At 38.1% G+C, this 21,337-nt stretch overlaps 2 protein-coding genes across 3 annotated transcripts; both read left to right on the plus strand.

Moving 5' to 3' along the window:
* Positions 1-512: 512 nt before the first annotated feature.
* LOC307034648 (putative C-type lectin domain family 20 member A) lies at positions 513-5,376 on the plus strand. Of its 2 annotated transcripts, none has more exons than XM_079673474.1 (6): positions 513-752; positions 932-1,101; positions 1,477-1,693; positions 2,310-2,645; positions 2,751-2,851; positions 4,657-5,376. In XM_079673474.1, exons 1-6 carry the CDS (start codon positions 716-718, stop codon positions 4,774-4,776), a joined length of 981 nt encoding a protein of 326 aa, XP_079529600.1. In that variant the 5' UTR covers positions 513-715; the 3' UTR covers positions 4,777-5,376. The 2 variants fall into 2 exon arrangements, with proteins under 2 accessions (XP_079529600.1, XP_079529601.1); XM_079673475.1 differs by having other exon boundaries at positions 986-1,101.
* Positions 5,377-15,903: 10,527 nt separating this feature from the next.
* LOC307036859 (C-type mannose receptor 2-like) lies at positions 15,904-20,428 on the plus strand. Its single transcript, XM_079677477.1, has 6 exons — positions 15,904-15,969; positions 16,285-16,454; positions 16,830-17,046; positions 17,639-17,974; positions 18,080-18,183; positions 20,013-20,428. The coding sequence occupies exons 1-6, from the start codon at positions 15,933-15,935 to the stop codon at positions 20,127-20,129; spliced, it is 981 nt and encodes a 326-aa protein (XP_079533603.1). The 5' UTR covers positions 15,904-15,932; the 3' UTR covers positions 20,130-20,428.
* Positions 20,429-21,337: the final 909 nt, after the last annotated feature.

Genomic DNA, 21,337 nt, shown 5'->3' on the forward strand with positions numbered 1-21,337 from the left:
TGAAATGTAGAAAATCTTTGGTTAGAGATGTTAGATCCTGGATGACAAGACGCTTTTCTTTTTTATCAATATAGGTAATGTTTTTTTTATTATAAAGTGATTTTTTAAAAGTGAGGTTTTGAAACATAAAGCTTTTTTAATTGTAAAGCAGCTATAAACATTCTGAATGTGTCTCAGTTCCTGTTGGTTTGCAGTAAACACCATCAGAGGGTGAACATGGACTCAAGCGTTTTCCTTGACAGTATAATCCTTTTGAGCAGCTAAAACAAAGCGTTTGAAACAGGTATCCAGACACAAAGAAAGAGAAAGTTTGTGTAACTTTAAAGAATGTACACATGTTTTACTGGAATACCCAAAGTATGAAGCTGGAAGTTAGTGCAATAATTCTTACAATGGTTTTGTGATCTTTTAAATGTATTAGCATGTAAGCTGTAAAAGTGTCTCATTATATGAAATGATCAGTGTTGCTTCAGACTTTTTGTATTGTTTTTGTTTATGGGCATGGATTTGGTTTTCCTGCTGTGTATCACCAGTCCTACGCCCACATTACTCTATTGGTCTTTCCATGTAAATGCATGTGCAAATGTAACTAAATAAGCCTGATGTAAAAAAGGTGTCAGTTCCATATCCACTTTGCATTTTACCTAATCTATAATGTCAACAGCTGCACATCTCCAGTCTCATTCCAAAAGAGAGGAACAGGGAAGAGGCAAGGATGGAAAAAGCTCTTCTGATCATCATCGCTCTTTCAGGTAATTATTATTTTTATTTAAAATATGTTATCCCATTAGCCATTTTTAGAACTTTCTATTTTGGTTTCCCACTGATAATTACTTAAGTTGTTTAATTTATAGTTTAACTTTAATGTAATTTGGAGAATTTGGTTCAGTAATTGATATTGAATCTAATCAAAGTGTCTGTGTCTCTGCAGGGCTGAGCGCTGTCTCCTCACATGCTGAACGTCAGTACCATTTTGTTTATGAAGCAAAGACCATGCCTGAAGCCCAGAGATACTGCAGAGAGAAACACACAGACCTGGCCACTGTAGACAGCATGGAGGTTGTGGAGCTCCTGAACAACATGGCAGGCCAATACGACCAAGTGAGGTCACTTTTCTCTGTCTTTCGATTCAAATGAATTACATTTCTTTTGGAGTTAAATTCAAAAAGGAGAGATTATTACAGAAAGCTAAACCTGTTTTAAAGTCCTATGGGAACCTGAGTATTAAAACAGAGTTGAAAATGTTTGAAGCCAAAGCTATAGCATCAAACCCTGTAATAAAGTGGAAGAGGTTCAGAGTAACAAGGCTGTAAATGAATGTTGACTTGAGGGGATTCCCTTTAGATCACCACGTACCAAGGCTGGTCTCATGAAGGCAAAACAAACCTTCTCTTTATTAAACATACACATTTTCTCAAGCAGCAGCTTTAAAAGCTTCAACAGGATGTAATAATTATAACAATGTCTTGCTTTCAGTTAGCCTGGATAGGGCTGCACGATGACCGGGACACCTGGAGGTGGACGATGTCAGACCCAAGCTTCTACGAACCGGGGGATATCAAGTTCATACCATGGGGGGTTAATCAACCAGACCACGGGCCAATTGACCAATGCACAATGTTTTATTCTGGTGGAACATGGTATGATTATGATTGCAATGGCGTCTACAGGTTGGTCTGCTTTGATGTCAAAGGTAAGAATATAATCTTAAAATGAATATTCAATATATTCAAAACACATTTAAAATCATATTTTAAGCTTCTGAAACACGATGCAATGGTCTTTATCCAATGAGCGGTTCCCAACCTTTTTTCTTTGTGACTTTTACAAAAACCTGTGCCTCCTTGTCATGATTCAGATGTTTACGATTTGTTAGCATTTCCAATAAAGACATTTCCCTTTTCACTCAAATTCTCACATGGTTTCATTTAAAAAGAAAATTGCAAACTTGTTTTCGAATTGTAGGTACGTTTTACATCTTATAGATCTGTGCTAAACAGAATAAGAACAATATAGAATCAATATCATTTGAATGAAGCTTTAACCTGTAACACAGTATATTCACATCGTTGTACTCCTGCTTTTACTCAAAGATCTGAATACTTCTTCCACCACTGATACTACTAAAGTTTCTTGCCAACATTCATGTGTTGAAAAACCCCAGAACTACAAATTACAAAGTACAAATGTGTGGGATTTAAATGTAATATTTTATATTATAAAGGAATCAATACCACCAGAGATGTGGCATTGATGTCAGGCTGTATGTCGTGGTGCCTCTACTCAGCTTCTCTGGGGTCCATTTTCAGGGCCGAATGCAACATTTGTCGTCATTGACAGAGGAATGACATGGACTGAGGCCCAGAGCTACTGCAGAGAAAACCACACAGACCTGGCCAGTGTGAGAAACCCGGCAGAGAACCAGCAGATTGATGAGATGTTACCTGTAGTGGATTGGTATTGGATCGGTCTTTACAGAGACTCCTGGAAGTGGTCCGATGGAAGTAACTCCTCCTTCAAGTACTGGGCAGCAAATAAACCTGACCTCAGAGTTTCAAAGGTTTGTGTGGCTGCAGCTTTCCACAACTCTGGAAAATGGGAGGACTTGGACTGCGGACTGGAGAAACCATTCATTTGCTACAAACGTGAGTAAAATTCACAGCTACGTCAAAGCAAGTGATGATAATGAGTCTGCTGAAAAAGAAGACACCATAAACGTTGTGACTGATGAAGTTTGTTTGTGTTTCTAGCTGTTGTGACTGTTTCAATGCAAGTGATCAAGGTGAGGGTGGAGAAACCAAACAATGTGGATCTGAACGACCAAGCTTTTCTGGATGCGATGTTGGTGGAGGTAAATCATGTTTTCTACTTTTATGCAAAATCATCTCCAGAAAGGAAATTCACATGACATGAGAACGAGAGACGAAAGAGGAAGGAAACAAATAAATAACTATTAAAGAATAATGAATTCAACGAAAGAAAATATAGTAAATGAATTTCAATATGAATGAAATGGACCAAGAGGAACATGAATGAAATTCTATATCCATTATACATTCAATACTTTGGCCACAAATAACAGGACCCAAGCATTTAGGAAGAAGACGTGTAAATATGTGCAGAAGTAAATAGCAGAAACTTAGCCACATGCAACCAAATGCATTAGGAACATGTACAAATACTATTCCATAACCTGAGGTAAGCCTTTACACTGGAAGAAATAAGGGGAACAGCTACCATTTCAGATGAGTGAACTAAAGATTAGGGATGTAACGATACCCAAAACTCACGGTACGATAATATCGCGATAACAAGTCCACGGTACGGTATTTATCGCGATATTGAATAATAAAGGGAAGAAAAAAAAAATCATAATTTTTTTTTCAATAAAACATTTTTTTACTCGGAAAATGTTTCTTTATTACATAATAAATCTGATTTTTACAGCCTTTTTGTAGGATAGCAGTATTTTAAAGTGTCAAAAACAAAGTGACAGTAACAGACTGGAACAAGAAAATCAGTGTTTTTGTACCTACTGGTACTACCCAACAAAGTAAGCATTTTCTTTATGCCACTGCATCTCACAAATAAACAAGGACATTTAATAATCAGACCCTGCAATAAAATAAATCAAGTTTCACTTTAGTTTTTCAAGTAACTCAACTCAAACTCACTAGTCACTCACTCAGCATCATCAGACAGGTTTTTAGGAATATGAGAATGTCCACATTTCCAGGTATTTATAAGCTGGGGTGTTTGGGCATTTACAATATCCCCTGCTCTGGAAACAACTCTCTCGCTTGGTACTGATGTTGCTGGGACACCAGTGGTCGCGTTAACCGAATATTTTATTTAACAATGACGGAAAAATCTGAAAGCAGTCTGTCATTTTGACAGATTAGAACAAACTCGGAACAGCGCCAACGTTTCCCCGCAGCGAGGCTCTGGTGTTATGCTGTGTTATGCATGCCCTCCAAAAGGAAATTATATAGTTCCCAAACCGTACTTTGCCGTACAGATCAATACGTGTCTGGGAGGTTTTGCTTCACGCTGTGCGCGTCCCGCGAGGTGCATGCACACACGGCATAACACCGCCCCCCCCCCCCCCCCCCCCCCCGTTGACAGTTCACGAGCATGCTCTATCGTGAACTGTTCAGACCCGACGGGTAATAAGGGATTATGACGGATATTTTACGATCCTGTCTGTCAAAATGACGGACAGCGAAAAAGTCTAACGCCAGGCTTATTGACATGGCGAGATATAACTATATGGTTGATACTTGTCAATGTCTCTAGGTGTGTAAATGTAGCCCTGTAAATACGATGTCCTTTTGTGTTATCTGTTGTTTTATTTTCATGTTGTAACCTACTTTCTGCCATGTTGGACAGGTCTCTCTTGAAAAAGAGATCGATGATCTCAATGGGACCACCTGGTTAAATAAAGGTTTAAAAAAAAAAAAGTGTTTTAAAAAAAAATTATTTTATTTTTTAATACTTTTTTTTTTTAAATCGCGGTAGATTTTGTCAGTCTCACGACGGTATTGGGAAGTGTATTTACCGCGATACCGCGATATTCGGTATATCGTTACATCCCTACTAAAGATACATCATCTGTTTTTATTGGAACGATAATGATCATGAGTTTTTGTGTCTCAGGCGAAAAAGAACCTAAGGGCCCAGGGATTGGACGACAACGTCCAACTGGCCTGGAGGAAGCAGCCGGATGGACAAGTCTTCCAGAAGGAGGAGGAGGAGAAGAAGAGGGATGAGCTCTAAAGCTGAATTGCTGTGTGTGATTTTTATCAGAGAAAAGTTTATTTCTTTCCTCAAAGTCCTCGTGTTACAGAATTCAGCTGCAACAATGATCTGAATAATCAATTAGTTACGATCATTTTGATAGAAGATAGAGAATGTGATGCTTTTCCTTGTTATATATGGTTATGAATTTAATATGTTTAGGGTTTTTACTATTGAATGTGTTTGCTTGGCCGGTGGGAGATAATAATAAAATGTTTTGCTTTAGTTGAATTTTGGTTAAGATTAAATTACCAATAAAAAAAATGACCTTTAATGAAATTTCATACAAAAATATGTTTCTTTATTTGCATCCTAATTATTGTTTTTTTGTCTCACAATATCTTCAAATGAGTTATGTTGAAAACAGTAACAGGCCGTGCATTTCACACCTAGGCCTTCAGTAGCGTCTACCTGAATGAATCCACCTCCTAATAGCATTATTATGACGTCACGGCTATAGAAACCATTAATATGATACATTAACGCAGTATAACAGGGCGCTGCGTCACAGACAGGTTTCTAATGTAGCGAGAATGAATGCCATTACTAAAGCAAGAACACCGAACAACACAATTCAACAAGCCTCCTTTCACTGCTGCGCCGCACATCATCTCTAGCAGAAGCAACAATATTTACTTCATAAAATGACGAGAAAATATCAACAATGTTTAATAAAAGTAATTATAGCCAGTACTCACCAATACGTTTGATTATTTGTACCCAAAACCATCCTCCTTTCTTTCTGTCTGAAGAGTTCAGTTACTGTGTTGTTCAGATTACCTGAGTGTTTCAGTTCCAATAATAAGTCCTGTTCTAACGCCATGGAGGCCGTGACAATAAAATCCCATTGAGCAGCTAAAACAAAGCGTTTGAAACAGGTATCCAGACACAAAGAAAAATAAAGTTTGTTTAACATTAAAGCATGTACAAATGCTTTACTAGAATACCCAAAGTATGAAGATGGAAGTTTGTGGTATTTTGTAGGTATGCAAGTAGGTAGAAAGTATGAGCCGTAGGCACGTGTGCTATCCTTTCCTCCACCTTTATTCTTCTTTATCAATCTTCCACCTTCAGGCATCCTATATCAACTCTCTGTCCTACAGCGCCCTCTGGCTACAGTAACAGGACACAACATTTCCCCTTTTCTTGAACGAATAACCTCCTAGTGTATGTAACTCAGTCAAATGAAATATTGTAGTTAACACAGCATCCTGTAACTCAAGACAATGAAATCAACATATTAAACCATAAAGTATTACTGGTTCTTAGTGCAAGACTTGAATGTAAACTCAGGTTGCTCTTATAACATAGTATCTAAGTAATAGTGGTGAGCCTTCAGGGCCCTAAGATATTCTACAAAATAATATTTAAAAACATTAAAAATATATATTTTCTTTTAAATATTTAAAAAAATGTTTAGTTATATTTTTCAGTAGTTTTACCAAAAGAACTCAGAGGTCAGAGGGCCTAGGTATACAAGTCACGGCTCGCCACTGGGTTCCAGCATCTCAAAAGTGAATATTTTCTGGATTTCTTATTCTTTCATGATGTATTCAACTTTAAACATTTAAAGCCAAATCAATCATTTGGAAAAGGAAAAAAGACCAACAATAAAAAACACACTTTGAGCAGTAAATAGGTACATTTTGGCATTCAAGACTTTATTCACAAACTAAAACCAATCACTGTATCCAGGTCAGTGGTGACTGTACAGGTGTGTTAGGTCAGGATTAACTGGCTGTACATCGTGTGTGGTCGCTTCACCGTGAACCCTTTATTGGTCCATTCATCCCTCCATCCTCCAATCAAAGTGCTCAGCATTTTGTCCTTCAGTGTGTGTGTGTGTGTGTGTGTGTGTGTGTGTGTGTGTGTGTGTGTGTGTGTGTGTGTGTGTGTGTGTGTGTGTGTGTGTGTGTGTGTGTGTGTGTGTTGCAGTGGGTTCATTCTGCGCCTGCACCAGCGCCAACAACAACACCTACTGGTGTCTGAGGACGATCAACGAGACACACAACTTCCTGTTCTGTGAGTTCGCCACCGGCTTCCTGGAGTATTTCGACCTCACCACAGACCCATATCAGGTAAACACACACACACACACACACACTCAGGGCCGTTTCTCTCCAAAAAACAAAAAAAGTATAATTCATACACACGAAGATGAACAAAATTAGTAGAAGCGGGAGGGCTGAAGCATAGCTTATGGAAAGTAGCCCTCCCGTGCATCATCCTAATACAACATCGGCATTATTGCGTCAAAAACGTATAGAAATGAAGGAGTACAAATAAAGAAAGAAAACAGGAGAAAAAATTAAATAAAAGTTAGGGCAGGAAAAGAATAAATGCATATATACAGTATATACAAAAAATAGATATAGGGTCATTTTCTGCCCATGTCAATTGCAGTTTCAACTATCTTTTTTTGGAAATAAAAATACTATATATACATGTATGTACATGTACTTGGCAAATGAATAATAATGATAATATATCCATATAATAATATATGCTTAATTGCATATAAACATTGTGAACACTTATTTTCAAGTGACTTTTTTACATTCATATGTTCACGCTGTGGTTTGGAACTGCTTTTGAATGTTATTAAGCATTTTTTTATGGAAAATGTTGTGCTTAATCAGTACTGTTTTAAGCTGTACTATGTCAACACATTTTAATAGATTGAGTTTTTTTAAATATGGGAGTTGTGTGTTCATATTTACCAACACCACAGATGATTCGTAATACTTTTATTTGGGATGTTATTATTTTTTGTAGATTTGTTGAGTACGTGTTTCCCCATATTTCGGAGCAGTAGTAAAGGTAAGGGAGAAATAGATTGTTATAAAGAGTATTTTTCTTCCAGAATGTTCTTAGTATGATACGAAATACCTATTGTTTTTGACAGTTTAGTCTGTACATAATTTATATGGTGCTTCCAATTGAGTTTTTCATGAACAAGCAGTCCTAAAAATGTATATGCACCAACTTTTTCTATCTCGGTATTGCAAATCCGTATAATGCAGTCATTTGTACTCTCAGACTTTGTATTGAATAACATGTCATTGGTTTTGGCCACATTAAGGGATCATTTATTAACTGCAAACCAGTTACATAGTATTTCTGATTCTGCATTCACAATTTTAACAAGATCGCCAAGATTATGAAGGGAGCAGAGAATTAAAAGTTCAGGTTCAACCTCTATATATTTGGGGAGAATCAAAATGAGCCGTCTTTATTTGTAGACAGCCAAGCCCCCGTCTGTGTTTGGTGAAGCGTTATATGCTTAACAATCAAATGTAGGATATAAACACAACTAAACTGCAATGATAGCAAAGCTGTGGCTTGGGTTTTTGGGGAAATAAAGTCCAAATCATCGTTGGGCTGTCACCCAATGAGTGACGTCTGAGGAAGATGAAAAATGTTAATTATACATTGTTGAGAAAATGCTGCATCTCTTGCATTCATTGACGTAGAGGAGCCTTATTGTTTACCTTTTTAGTATAATTTGTTCTAAGTTTCAATTTCGTGAAATTAGCCTGTTTTCCTATTAAAGCTTAACAGATTGATGCATCTCCACAGATAATCTGCAAGGCTTCGGAATCCCCCCATTGTAGTTAAAAAAAACTGTGAAAACTAGGGCCCCCCAAACAGCATCTTGCATAGGGCCCCCAAAAAGCTAGAAACGGCCCTGGATGTGATTAAACTAATCTTTTAAAAAGAGTATTTTAACTGCACGGTATTTACAAGGTAAGCCTTTTGAATATATCATGAATCTCCAGTTGTACCACTCCCAGGCCAATCTGCATACACAAAGAATAAAAACTCAGAAGGTATAAAAGGCTAGATAAAGGGACTCTGGATCGCTCAATGGTTAGCATATACCTACCCAGCATATAACCTGGTATCACTAATACTAGTTCTGCTGCTGCTCCTTCTGCTTTTATTACTAAAACTTCTCCTCATACGTCCTTTATTACGGATAATACTACAACTAACTGGAATGCTAATTCAGAAGTGCATTTTACATGTTTTATCTGTTGTATGATTTTGCATATCATGGCCGACTGACCTCAATTACATGAATTTGGAATATGAACAAAAGTCCAGAGAAAACTTGAGGTACTTGGATTTTCTCAGTCACTCAGAAAAGCTGGAAGCCTGAACATGCCTTTTAGGAAAGGGCCACCCACACTCCTGAATGACCTTTCTATGGCCAAACAAAGGGTTCTTGGACGCAGGAAAATGTTTTTAAAGATGCAAACCATGCATCCAGTGGATTAAAAATCCATGACCTGCTGACTCATAGCAGGATGAGTGAATATTCCAACTTTCTTTGGAAACCAGGAAGCCACTGGCCAGCCAACATCATGGAGAGCAGCATTCCATTGGACGGCACACAAGTCAAAAGGGACTCTGCTTGCCAAGGATTAACCAAATCCTATATCTACAAACTGGATCCATGTCTGGATGATAAAACAGTAGTGATATGTTAATGGCTCTCTTTTTTGGGGAACTTGAAAGCCTGTCACTTACAATTAGGGGCCGGTGTAAGAGCCATTTAGATGAGAGTTCATGTTTGGGTTTCGGGCTGTCACAATTGGGTGTTATTCCCTGTGTGTGCCATAAGGTGTCGCTGTCCGATTCCCTGAGACACAGGTATTTAAGGTTTGTTTTGTCATCTGATTGAGTGTGTCTGACCCTGGAAGGGCAAATGGTTTTTGACCGCTGTACCGCGAGTGCCATAAATAATGTTTGTTATGGAATGGATAATTGTATGGACCTCACTTTGACGATGCTCAAAACCTGCTCAATAAATGGAATGTACTTTGTCTATTCCACATCCGATAACAAGCCTACAAGCCATTACAATAACAACACAACCGGTATCTATAAACACAGTAAAGCGCGTCAGCCAACTCATCCCCGGGAGTTAAGCCACCATGGAAGCTTTTGTATCGGGCTAAAGCTCCTACTTATTGTTATGATATTAGGGTCATGCAGAGTGAGATCGCTATCCCTTTAAGAGAGAGAGAGAGGGGTGTGGCGCGTGCATGTGTGTGTGTGGGTATGGTAGAGCGAGAGTGAGTGAGCGTGTGTTTTCTGGAAGTGAAAAAGAGGCAGCAGAAGATATAGGTCTATCAAGTGTTGTGTGTACCAAGAAGAACTAAATAACTGCAACGGCCTCCCAAGAAGAGCTCGCCTCTCTCCAGTCATTTCAGTAAAGGGGGTTATTGAACCTGAAGCTTGTTGCTTCTGCCCTGGGAGGCAACAGAGAGTCATCCCCCTGTTTCCTCGACTACGGTCTGGGAGCCGACCGGAAAGTTCAACAATATTATATATATTTATACATTTATGGCTGAAACAAGTAGTCATTTGCTTTTGATGATACATTTTAAGTAGTTTTTAGGTTACATTTTTACTAAAAAGTATGTTATAGTAACACACTTTATTTAAAGTGCACTTTTCACACAAGAGATGTAGCCTATTTTACAAAAAAAAAATGCAATAAATTCAAAAAAGGTATTTAGAATATCAAATTAGAAAATAAAACCCGGTAAGATGATAGGTAATAGGTAGATGTAATGAAAGCATGTTGTTGCATCAAGGTATGTGCTGGTTGGTAAAACACGTCATGTATTCCCTGCCCTTCATCAGCCTGAAGGTGGACGAGCTGTGTCCAGAGTCCTGGGGTTAACTCCCCCGACCAGATCCTGCTGCTGGCCATCGCCGACAACTTCCAGCGTCAGTATTCAATCCTGTATATCCCGACCGATCCCCTGCTGCTCTGCCCGGTCAACGAATGTGGAGTCAGGGTAAAACTGAAAAGCTAAAATCCACTTAAGGCCCTGTGTCCACATAGCTCCTTCTTCTGAGCTGTTTTGCTTTAAAACATCATATTTACAGTAAAGGGACTGTTAACAGTTAACTGGGAATATGCATTTTCCTAATTCTAAAAACGAAATGTTATTCAAGATTCAAGGTGTTATTGTCATGGCCCTATTAGCTACAGTGTAGATATGGCAATGAAACACTTAAGTCACAGACTCCTCCAACAGTGCAACATGAATATATATAGGACATAGAACAAATAAAACAGATGGAATAGTGCAAGACAATGTTTTGAGATGTGCAAGTAAATACAAAAACATAATTTATGTTATTCTTTCAATGCAGGTATTTGACTAATTCCATGCAGTATTTTGACAATGTTTTCCCTCATCCAAAGAGAACAGGTGTATTGTCAGGTTTAGCCTCGGGGTTGTTCTATTGTTGAGCTGCTCCGGCCTTTCTAACTATATGCAAACACATAATGACTTGATCTTTATCTGATAACTGTTGGCACCAAACATGCGTGACAGCAGTCTGCTCATTCACATGCCATTATTTATGAAACTATGGACTTATAAAAAACATAGAAGACAATAAATCAACTATTAAGCAATACTACAATGTACAAATACTCAGTAACCAGTAAAAGTCCTGCATTTAACATCATTTTGATACAAGAGTATAAGCAAAAAAAGTGCAGACACTGCTGCAGTTTGACATTTCATTCCATGGTTCTTTATAACACTAGAGTTGCTTGATATCATGAAAAGCTTGTAAACTGGTGACAATATTAAAACTGAAGCACTACAACTATTAAGACAGCTCTAAATGATTTATGAGTAGGGCAGACATCTCACAAGCACAAGCTACTGTCGCAGTAATGAACATGTATTTGTTCTTGTTGTTCTAGTAGGCTATATGTTTGGTATTTAAATGATGTACATGTGCGGGAATATTCATGATTCAGGAGTGTATTGTAGAAGGCTATATTTAGTATATTGTAAATATAAAGTATAATACTATCATGAATAATTGCAGTATCAGACTACAACACATCTTTAAAGTATTCTAACATATCTCTATAAAGGTACTGCTAACAGTTAACTGGGAATATACAATGAAATGTCTAACAGGGTGATTACAGTTATATCGTAACATATAGACTTAAGTGTTGGGGAAATATTTTCCTAAGCCCATAACTTTGACCCAGTTGATCAGTCTGTCCTGCCCTCACTGAGCACAGGCACCTGTAGCCTTGGCTGCTCTGCTCTCAGTGTTCTGTCTCCCTGTCCCTGCCTGTTGGCGTCAGCTGATAGAGGTGTTATTGTGCTTTGCCTATTTTACCTTGTTATGCACAATGTTGATTATTCTCTCAGAACCAGCTAAACACATGGGTCTGGGGTAGAGATCGTCAGAATTGATTTGGCAACCGCTGTGTCAACTCGTGGCACAGGACATGTCTTGTAAATTCTCCGGCCCAAGTTCCAAATAAACCATCAGTGTTTGCCATCAAAGTCCCTGCTCTCCTCGTGTCTCTCTGAGTCTCTTCTCCATTGCTTCAGAAGTTTCCATCACATTAAGGAGCAAGAATTGAGCATTAATTAACTTTAATTTTATATTTTAGTACATATTCCTAATAATAATCACAAAATGTTGTGCTTTTACATAATGTGGTATTTTGACAGTGTTGTTGATCTCCAAAGAGAACAGGTGTATTGTCAGGTTTAGCCTCGGGGTTGTTCTATTGTTGAGCTGCTCCGGCCTTCCTAACTATATGCAAACACATAATGACTTGATCCTTATCTGATAACTGTTGGCACCAAACAAGTGTGACAGCCGTCTGCTCATTCACATGCCACATTCACATTATGTTTTATGTCTTGTCCTTGTATGTTTATTTGTAAAGCAACCTTGAGGTTATGAAAGGCGCTATATCAATTCAAGTTATTATTATTATTATTTATGAAACTAGACCTGGACGAAAAAGAAAGAAAAAAACAATGAAGCAAATATTATTTGTTCTTATCATTTCTATTTCTTAAACTTGAATATCAAGCCATGCCAGAGACATGGATCTAGAGATGGAAAAGTTACTCCTTTCGTTCCACCTCTCTTGTCCAGACTGAAATACAGTGGAGGAAATAATTATTATTATATAGTTTACCCACTTACAAATACATTTTGTAAAACAAACAGTCTTTTAATGGGGCGTTTATTTTACTAATAAGAGACAGAATATAAAAAAGGATATCCAGAAATGTACATAAGAGATATCAATTAATGTGCATTTAGTTGTGGGAAATAAGTATTTGATCCCTTGCAACCAACGACGGACGTGCACGGACATTTGGAGGGGCCATTGCTCTAAACTGGAAAAAGGGCCTCCCCCACCTTGTTTTTAATGTAAAAGGTTCATAAAATAAAATGGGGTGGCTGTGGCTCAGTGGGTAGTGTGCTGGACTTCGAACCAGGGGATAGCAAATGTGAGTCCCACTGCAGTCAGCATGTCGTTGTGTCCCTGAGACACTTCACCCCAAATTGCTCCTGTGGGGATTGTCCACAGTATTGAGTAGGTATGTCGCTTTGGATAAAAGCTACTAACAAATGACATGTAATGTAATGTAATAAAAACACAACACTGTCATTGCAAGTGACACTCATTGACTTTCATGTCCAACTGCTAAATTCTTTACTCAGGCAATTTTTTTTGCAGTCCATATCTCATTAAAATATCTAATGTTAATAACTATTAAAGAAAAATGGGGACAATTCTGTTTTAATATAGTTTTACCATTGTAACTGCTGGGGGGCAGACATACTGATAGGGCCTCTAACTAATTGGGCCACCTTAAATAAACTCACTAATTAATTAAACCAGTTCAATACGCAATATTCTTACCATTCTTTATGAGTGCAGTAACGGTAAGGTAGTTAATTACTTATTTATTTAGAATTCCATAACTTAATAAAAGAGATGGTCAAACTAAAGTGGAGACATGGCAGAAATCCTACGATGAAGCGGGGCAGTGAAGTGTTCTCCGTGAGAGGGCAATCAAGAAAATAGAGGGAGCGGCCCCGTTGAGGGAGTTTACGGAGCAGATGAAAAGACACAGAAAGACAGAAGCACAATAACAAGTATATTTTGGTGTTTTTTTGTTGTAAATAACCGACGGTGTCAAGAGGAAGTAAAGTCCCCTGGTTTGTCCCCTATAGCCTACTCTAACGCCAGGCAGGCATTTGGTGTGATCACCATAGCCATATGAGGCCGGACTCGGAGGGCTTTCCTTTGCTTCCAGCTGTCAGATTGTAAACAAAGTCACGTGACTGGGGGGCAGATGACAGCGCTGACAAGTTGTGCTTTTATCGCAGTGACACGCTACAATACTAATTGTGGGCTTATCATGTCGATTCGGCCACAATAGAAAACAAAAAAAACTCTCGCTCTCTCCAGAGCGGCAGGTCAGAGAAAAATGTCAAACGGGCCGTTGTCCGGGCAACATTAGCCCGTACCTGTGCACGTCCCTCCCACAGACCGGTTACAAAAGTCCTCTTCCTTTAAGAAAGTACTCCTAATATCAACTTGTTACCTGTATAAAAGACACCTGTTCACAGAATCAATCAATCAGATTCCAACCTCCTCTCCACCATGGGCAAGACCAAAGAGCTGTCTAAGGACCTCAGGGACAAGATTGTAGACCCGCACGAGGCTGGGATTGGCTACAAGACCATCAGAAAGCAGCTTGGTGAAAAGGAGACAACTGTTGGTGCGATTATTCGTGAATAGAAGGAAGACAAAATGAGCATCAATGGCCCTCGGTCTGGGGCTCCACACAAGATCACAAATACAAAAAGAAAAATAGTTTAAAAAAAGTGAAATAGTGCAATAAGAGTCTATATGCAAGTTATCGGAATGATATATTAGAGAAATAGATAAATAATTACTAAGTAGCAGATGAATGTTATGGATGCTGTTTCAGCAGTTCAGGGGTTGAGCAGTCTTATTGCCTGTGGGATGAAACTGTCTCTGAATCTGGTGATTTGGAGAGGATGTTCAGAGAGGAGTGGACCAAAATCCTTCCTGAGATGTTCACAAACCTGGAGACCAACTACAAGAAGCGTCTGACCTCTGTCTGTCCAACAAGGGGTTCTCCACCAAGTACTAAGACAAGTGTTGCAAGGGGATCAAATACTTATTTCCCACAGTTAAATGCAAGTATTTCATCTTTTATATTAATTTGATTTTCTTTTTGATATTCTTATTCTCACTGTTAAAATACACTTACCATTACAATTATAGACTCTTCATTTATTTGTAAGTGGATAAACTTACAAAATCTGCAACGTATCAAATACTTATATCCTTCAATGTATCTCAACAACTATTGAATGGATTGGATTGGAATTTGGTACAGCCATTCATGATCCCCTGAGGATGAATCCTACTGACTTTGGTGAACCTCTGACTGTCACTATAGTGCCAGCATTGGGTTTAAATTGGTGGTACAGAATGACATATCTTGAACCAAAAAAGCAATAACCTTGTTCTTTACAAAGATATTCAAGGTCACTAGAGAGGATGCATTTTAAGAACTTTGGTGATCCTCTGACTTTTCCTCTAGCGCCACCATGATGTTTAATTCATTATTGAAATATCGTGACAAACTATTGGATGTGAAACTTGGTGCCCGCATTCATAGTCCAAGGTAAATGAACTGTCACCATTTGATCTTTAGTCCAATATTATTATTTAATATTCAAATTACTCAAAAATTAGTTTAGTGCTAATTAGCAAATGTTAGCATGCGAACACAATACCTGCTTATTATCAGCATCTGAGCCAAAGTACAGCCTAACTTAGCTGCTAGCATGACTATAGACTCATAACGGCCGTCCACATGAAGAATTATGACTAGAACTATAAATGTAACAATTAACTATTATTTAGGCAAAATAATTTGTTGTAATTTCACTACTGTTGTATTGAGTGTATATTTCATCTTATCGAACCCTTTTATTAAGTATGCAAACATGAAAACATGGTGTGAAGCTTTACTAATGTAATAGATATATTATCGTAGTGACTTTTTGTTGCTATAGTTCAATAATATCGTATTAAAACAGTTTTTTTTATCAAAGCTGAAGTCTCAAATATGTATTTTCAGCTACATGCTTATTATTTGCCCATATGCAAACAACTTTTGCGTCTGACCTATTTGCATGAAGACGGATGACAATGGCTAACTGAAAGACATTTATGTGAAACACAATCAATTGTAACACTAGTTGCAGTCAGAGAGCAAACAACGATGGACGTAGTTCTGCTGCTGATCATGGCAGCTGCAGGCAAGTGTTTTATTTATTTGGATATCTTTTTTTTCATGATTGATAATTTGATGTGAACCTGAGGGGTGGGGAGATAAATAACTAGAGAAGACATTTCTGATTATATTTGACAATTACTTGTTTTGCACCTTTTATATTGTTTGAAAGGTACTTGATTAAAAACAACTAAATGAAGTGCAGCTGGAAGCTACATATTTCACTGTGAATTGTTCGAAGTAGAAGTCAAAACGTATATTGATAATGACGCGCCATATTACAGTAAAATGTGATTCAAAAGTCAAGTTATAGCCTAAATGAATGTGTGTGTCTCTACAGGGCTGAGAGCTGTCTCCTCACATGCTGAACGTCAGTACCATTTTGTTTATGAAGCAAAGACCATGGCTGAAGCCCAGAGATACTGCAGAGAGAAACACACAGACCTGGCCACTGTAGACAGCATGGAGGTTGTGGAGCTCCTGAACAACATGGCAGGCCAATACAACCAAGTGAGGTCACTTTTCTCTGTCTTTTGATTCAAATGAATTACATTTCTTTAAGAGTCAAATTTAAAAAGGAGAGATTATTAGAGAAAGCTAAACCTGTTTTAAAGTCCTATGGGAAACTGAGTATTAAAACAGAGTTGAAAATGTTTGAAGCCAAAGCTATAGCATCAAACCCTGTAATAAAGTGGAAGAGGTTCAGAGTAACAAGGCTGTAAATGAATGTTGACTTGAGGGGATTCCCTTTAGATCACCACGTACCAAGGCTGGTCTCATGAAGGCAAAACAAACCTTCTCTTTATTAAACATACACATTTTCTAAAGCAGCAGCTTTAAAAGCTTCAACAGGATGTAATAATTATAACAATGTCTTGCTTTCAGTCAGCCTGGATAGGGCTGCACGATGTTCAGGACGCCTGGAGGTGGACGATGTCAGACCCAAGCTTCTACGGACCGGGGGAGACGGAGTTCAGCCCATGGGGGGGCAATCAACCAGAAAACAGGCACAATGAACAATGCACAATGTTTTATTCTGATAGAACATGGCATGATAATTTTTGTGATCACCCCATCTATGCGGTCTGCTTTGATGTCAAAGGTAAGAATATAAACTTAAAATTAATATTACACATTTAAAATCATATTTTAAGCTTCTGAAATACAATGTAATGGTCTTTATCTAACTAGCGGTTCACAACCTTTTTTCTTTGTGACTTTTTTTCTTTTGTTAGCAGTTCCACTAAAGACATTTCCCTTTTCACTAAAATTCTCACATGGTTTAATTTAAATGATAACGTTAAAGGAAATGATGAATATACAATTCTTTGCAAACTTGTTTTAGAATTGTAGTTACGTTTTACATCTTATATATCTGTGCTAAACAGATAAGAACAATATATAATCAATATCATTTGAATGAAGCTTTAACCTGTAACAGTATATTCACATCGTTGTACTCCTGCTTTTACTCAAATATCTGAATACTTCTTCCACCACTCATACTACTAAAGTTTCTTGCCAACATTCATGTGTTGCAAAACCCCAGAACTCCAAATTAAAAAGTACAAATATGTGGGATCTAAATGTAATATTTTATATTATAAAGGCATCAATACCACCAGAGATGTGGCATTGATGTCAGGCTGTATGTCGTGGTGCCTCTACTCAGCTTCTCTGGGGTCCATTTTCAGGGCCGAATGCAACATTTGTCCTCATTGAGAGCAGAATGACATGGACTGAGGCCCAGAGCTACTGCAGAGAACACCACACAGACCTGGCCAGTGTGAGAAACCAGACAGAGAACCAGCAGCTTGTTGAGATGTTACCTGGAGGGGATTGGTATTGGATCGGCCTTTACAGAGACTCCTGGAAGTGGTCCGATGGAAGTTTCTCCTTCTTCAAGTACTGGGCAGAAAATAAACCTGACCTCAGAGCTTCAAAGGTTTGTGTGGCTGCAGCTTTCCACAACTCTGGAAAATGGGAGGACTTGGACTGTGGACTGGAGAAACCATTCATTTGCTACGGACGTGAGTACAATTCAAAGCTACGTCAAAGCAAGTGATGATATTGAGTCTGTTGAAAAAGAAGACACCATAAACGTTGTGACTGATGAAGTTTGTTTGTGTTTCTAGCTGCTGTGCCTGTTTCAATGCAAATGATAATAAAGGTGAGGGTGGAGAAACCAAACGGTGTGGATCTGAACGACCAAGCTTTTCTGGATGCGATGTTGGTGGAGGTAAATCATGTTTTCTACTTTTATGCAAAAACATCACCAGAAAGGAAATTCACATGACATGAGAACAAGAGACGAAAGAGGAAGGAAACAAATAAATATCTATTAAAGAATAATGAATTCAACTAAAGAAAATGCAGTAAATCAAATTCAACACGAATGAAATGGACCAAGATGAACATGAATGAAATTCTATATCCATTATACATTCAATACTTTGGCCACAAATAACAGGACCCAAGCATTTAGGAAGAAGACGTGTAAATATGTGCAGAAGTAAATAGCAGAAACTTAGCCACATGCCACCAAATGCATTAGGAACATGTACAAATACTAGGGATGCACCGAATATTCGGCCGCCGAAAATTATCGGCCGAAAATGGTTAAAAAGGCCCTTTCGGCTTTCGGCCGAAAGGGTTTTAGCACCGAAAAAATATCACCGAATGTCAGGGAACAGGTTTACGTTGGTAAGCTAACGTGTTGTTGTGATGACGTAATCAAAAGGCAGCGACAAGCACGGCGCGGGACCATGCTCGCGGCTGGCTCACAGCCAACATGTCTGCCGCTTGGAGATATTTAAAAATATCAGAGAGAGAGGCGCGGATTGCGATTTGTAAAACGTGTTCAGCTGACATTTCTCGAGGGGGTGTAACTGCAAAGACTTTCACCACTTCGGGATTACTCCACCACTTGAAATCAAAACACCCGGATAAATATGCGGACTATGATCAAATCACAAGCACTGACAGCGAGAGACTGTTCAGCGCTGCCTCTCATGTGCTTGATGGGAAGAGGAACAGACTTATGGCTGATAAAGCAGAGAAGCTACTGTTCATTAAAAAGAACCTCCCACTTTTCCTTAATCAGTAGACAAGGCTGGCTTATCATAAGCTTATCTAGTTCTACATGTCTACTCTATACCTACTTTCCTGAACAATTTTCATTGTGAGTTATAATTCACCATCTCAGGTTATCATTAGGGGGAAATGACAGCAGCACAGTGTTCAATATATTGTACTTTCGGTATCTAAATGATACAATGTTGTTTACATTGCTCATGAGGACAGACCACCTTATTTGCAGATTCTTGAAATTGTAATTTAATTTGTAATTGATTGTGGATTTTGTATCCAGTTTTCACTTTATGTATCTTTATACAATGTGTACTACTTTGCTTATGAAATTGAATTGTAATTTCATTTGTAAATAGTTACATTCATGTGGATTTATCCAGTTTGCACATTTGTATGCATGCACTTATAGGTGCATTTGTTGTTGTTGAAGGCCTGGCTGTTACAGTCTTTATTGACACTAGTTTGTTGTAGGCCTACTGGCCTAGATGTTTATGCAGTTTTAAAGCACCTTGGCTTTGTTCTGAATGCACTTTGTTGTAGTTATCCTACAGAGAAAAGAAAATGCACTTGACTTGGAATTAATGTACTGTATGCATTCAAAAGTGCTGAATAAATGTTTTATGGACCCATAATAGTGATTATTATTTAAGTTAAGTTTTGCCATAATCATGTCTTTTTCCATAATCAGGTAGCTGAACAACATTGGTAAAAAATGTATACATTATATATATATATTTCTATTAATCATTTTCGGCCTTTCGGCTTTCGGTTTTCGGCCAACTGTTTCCTATTTTCGGTATCGGTTTCGGCCAAGAATTTCCCATTCGGTGCACCCCTAATAAATACTATTCCATAACCTGAGGTAAGCCTTTACACTGGAAGAAATAAGGGGAACAGCTACCATTTCAGATGAGTGAACTAAAGATACATCATCTGTTTTTATTGGAACCATAATGATCATGAGTTTTTGTGTCTCAGGCGAAAAAGAACCTGAGGGCCCAGGGATTGGACGACAACGTCCAACTGGCCTGGAGGAAGCAGCCGGATGGACAAGTCTTCAAGAAGGAGGAGAAGAAGAGGAGGGATGAGCTCTAAAGCTGAATTGCTGTGTGTGATTTTTATCAGAGAAAAGTGTATTTCTTTCCTCAAAGTCCTCGTGTTACAGAATTCAGCTGCAACAATGATCTGAATAATCAATTAGTTACGATCATTTTGATAGAAGATAGAGAATGTGATGCTTTTCCTTGTTATATATGGTTATGAATTTAATATGTTTAGGGTTTTTACTATTGAATGTGTTTGCTTGGCCGGTGGGAGATAATAATAAAATGTTTTGCTTTAGTTGAATTTTGGTTAAGATTAAATTACCAATAAAAAAATGACCTTTAATGAAATTTCATACAAAAATATGTTTCTTTATTTGCATCCTAATTATTGTTTTTTTGTCTCACAATATCTTCAAATGAGTTATGTTGAAAACAGTAACAGGCCGTGCATTTCACACCTAGGCCTTCAGTAGCGTCTACCTGAATGAATCCACCTCCTAATAGCATTATTATGACGTCACGGCTATAGAAACCATTAATATGATACATTAACGCAGTATAACAGGGCGCTGCGTCACAGACAGGTTTCTAATGTAGAGAATGAATGCCATTACTAAAGCAAGAACACCGAACAACACAATTCAACAAGCCTCCTTTCACTGCTGCGCCGCACATCATCTCTAGCAGAAGCAACAATATTTACTTCATAAAATGACAAGAAAAGATCAACAATGTTAAATAAAAGTCATTATAGCCAGTACTCACCAATACGTTTGATTATTTGTACCCAAAAACCATCCTCCTTTCTTTCTGTCTGAAGAGTTCAGTTACTGTGTTGTTCAGATTACCTGAGTGTTTCAGTTCCGATAATAAGTCCTATTCTAACGCCATGGAGGCTGATGCTGGAAGTCGAGTCAGTTCAGTCTATTTCTGTCAAAACACATTGTGGAATATAGGAATGAACAGAGTCCTGCTTCTGACACTGCTCAGTTCTCTTTATACATGAACCTTCCTGAGAACAATTCCACCTCAGCCACATCCATCATGGTGCACTTTGTAATGGAGGGCATGTCCTCTTGTTGGGGGAAATTTAGAAGATTTTTGGTGAGAGATGTTTGGCCGGGATATACAGTATGCAAGATCCTGGATGACAAGACGTATTTTTTCCCGAAAACATAGGTAAGGCCTTTTAGACTATAAGGTGATTTTTGAAACGTGAGGTTTTTAAATATGAAGCTTTTTTAATTGTAAAGCAGC

The sequence above is a fragment of the Notothenia rossii genome, assembly GCF_949606895.1.
Source record: "Notothenia rossii genome assembly, chromosome: 4".
Classification (NCBI taxonomy): Eukaryota; Metazoa; Chordata; class Actinopteri; order Perciformes; family Nototheniidae; genus Notothenia; species Notothenia rossii.

Bases quoted from the DNA above. Each gene is read 5' to 3' on its own strand.
- LOC307034648 (XM_079673474.1), top strand. From the start codon at position 716: ATGGAAAAAGCTCTTCTGATCATCATCGCTCTTTCAG. The intron at 753-931 runs GTAATTATTATT...GTGTCTCTGCAG, and splicing joins GATCATCATCGCTCTTTCAG to GGCTGAGCGCTGTCTCCTCA. The intron at 2,852-4,656 runs GTAAATCATGTT...TTTGTGTCTCAG, and splicing joins TGGATGCGATGTTGGTGGAG to GCGAAAAAGAACCTAAGGGC.
- LOC307036859 (XM_079677477.1), top strand. From the start codon at position 15,933: ATGGACGTAGTTCTGCTGCTGATCATGGCAGCTGCAG. The intron at 16,455-16,829 runs GTGAGGTCACTT...TCTTGCTTTCAG, and splicing joins TGGCAGGCCAATACAACCAA to TCAGCCTGGATAGGGCTGCA. The intron at 17,047-17,638 runs GTAAGAATATAA...GTCCATTTTCAG, and splicing joins GGTCTGCTTTGATGTCAAAG to GGCCGAATGCAACATTTGTC.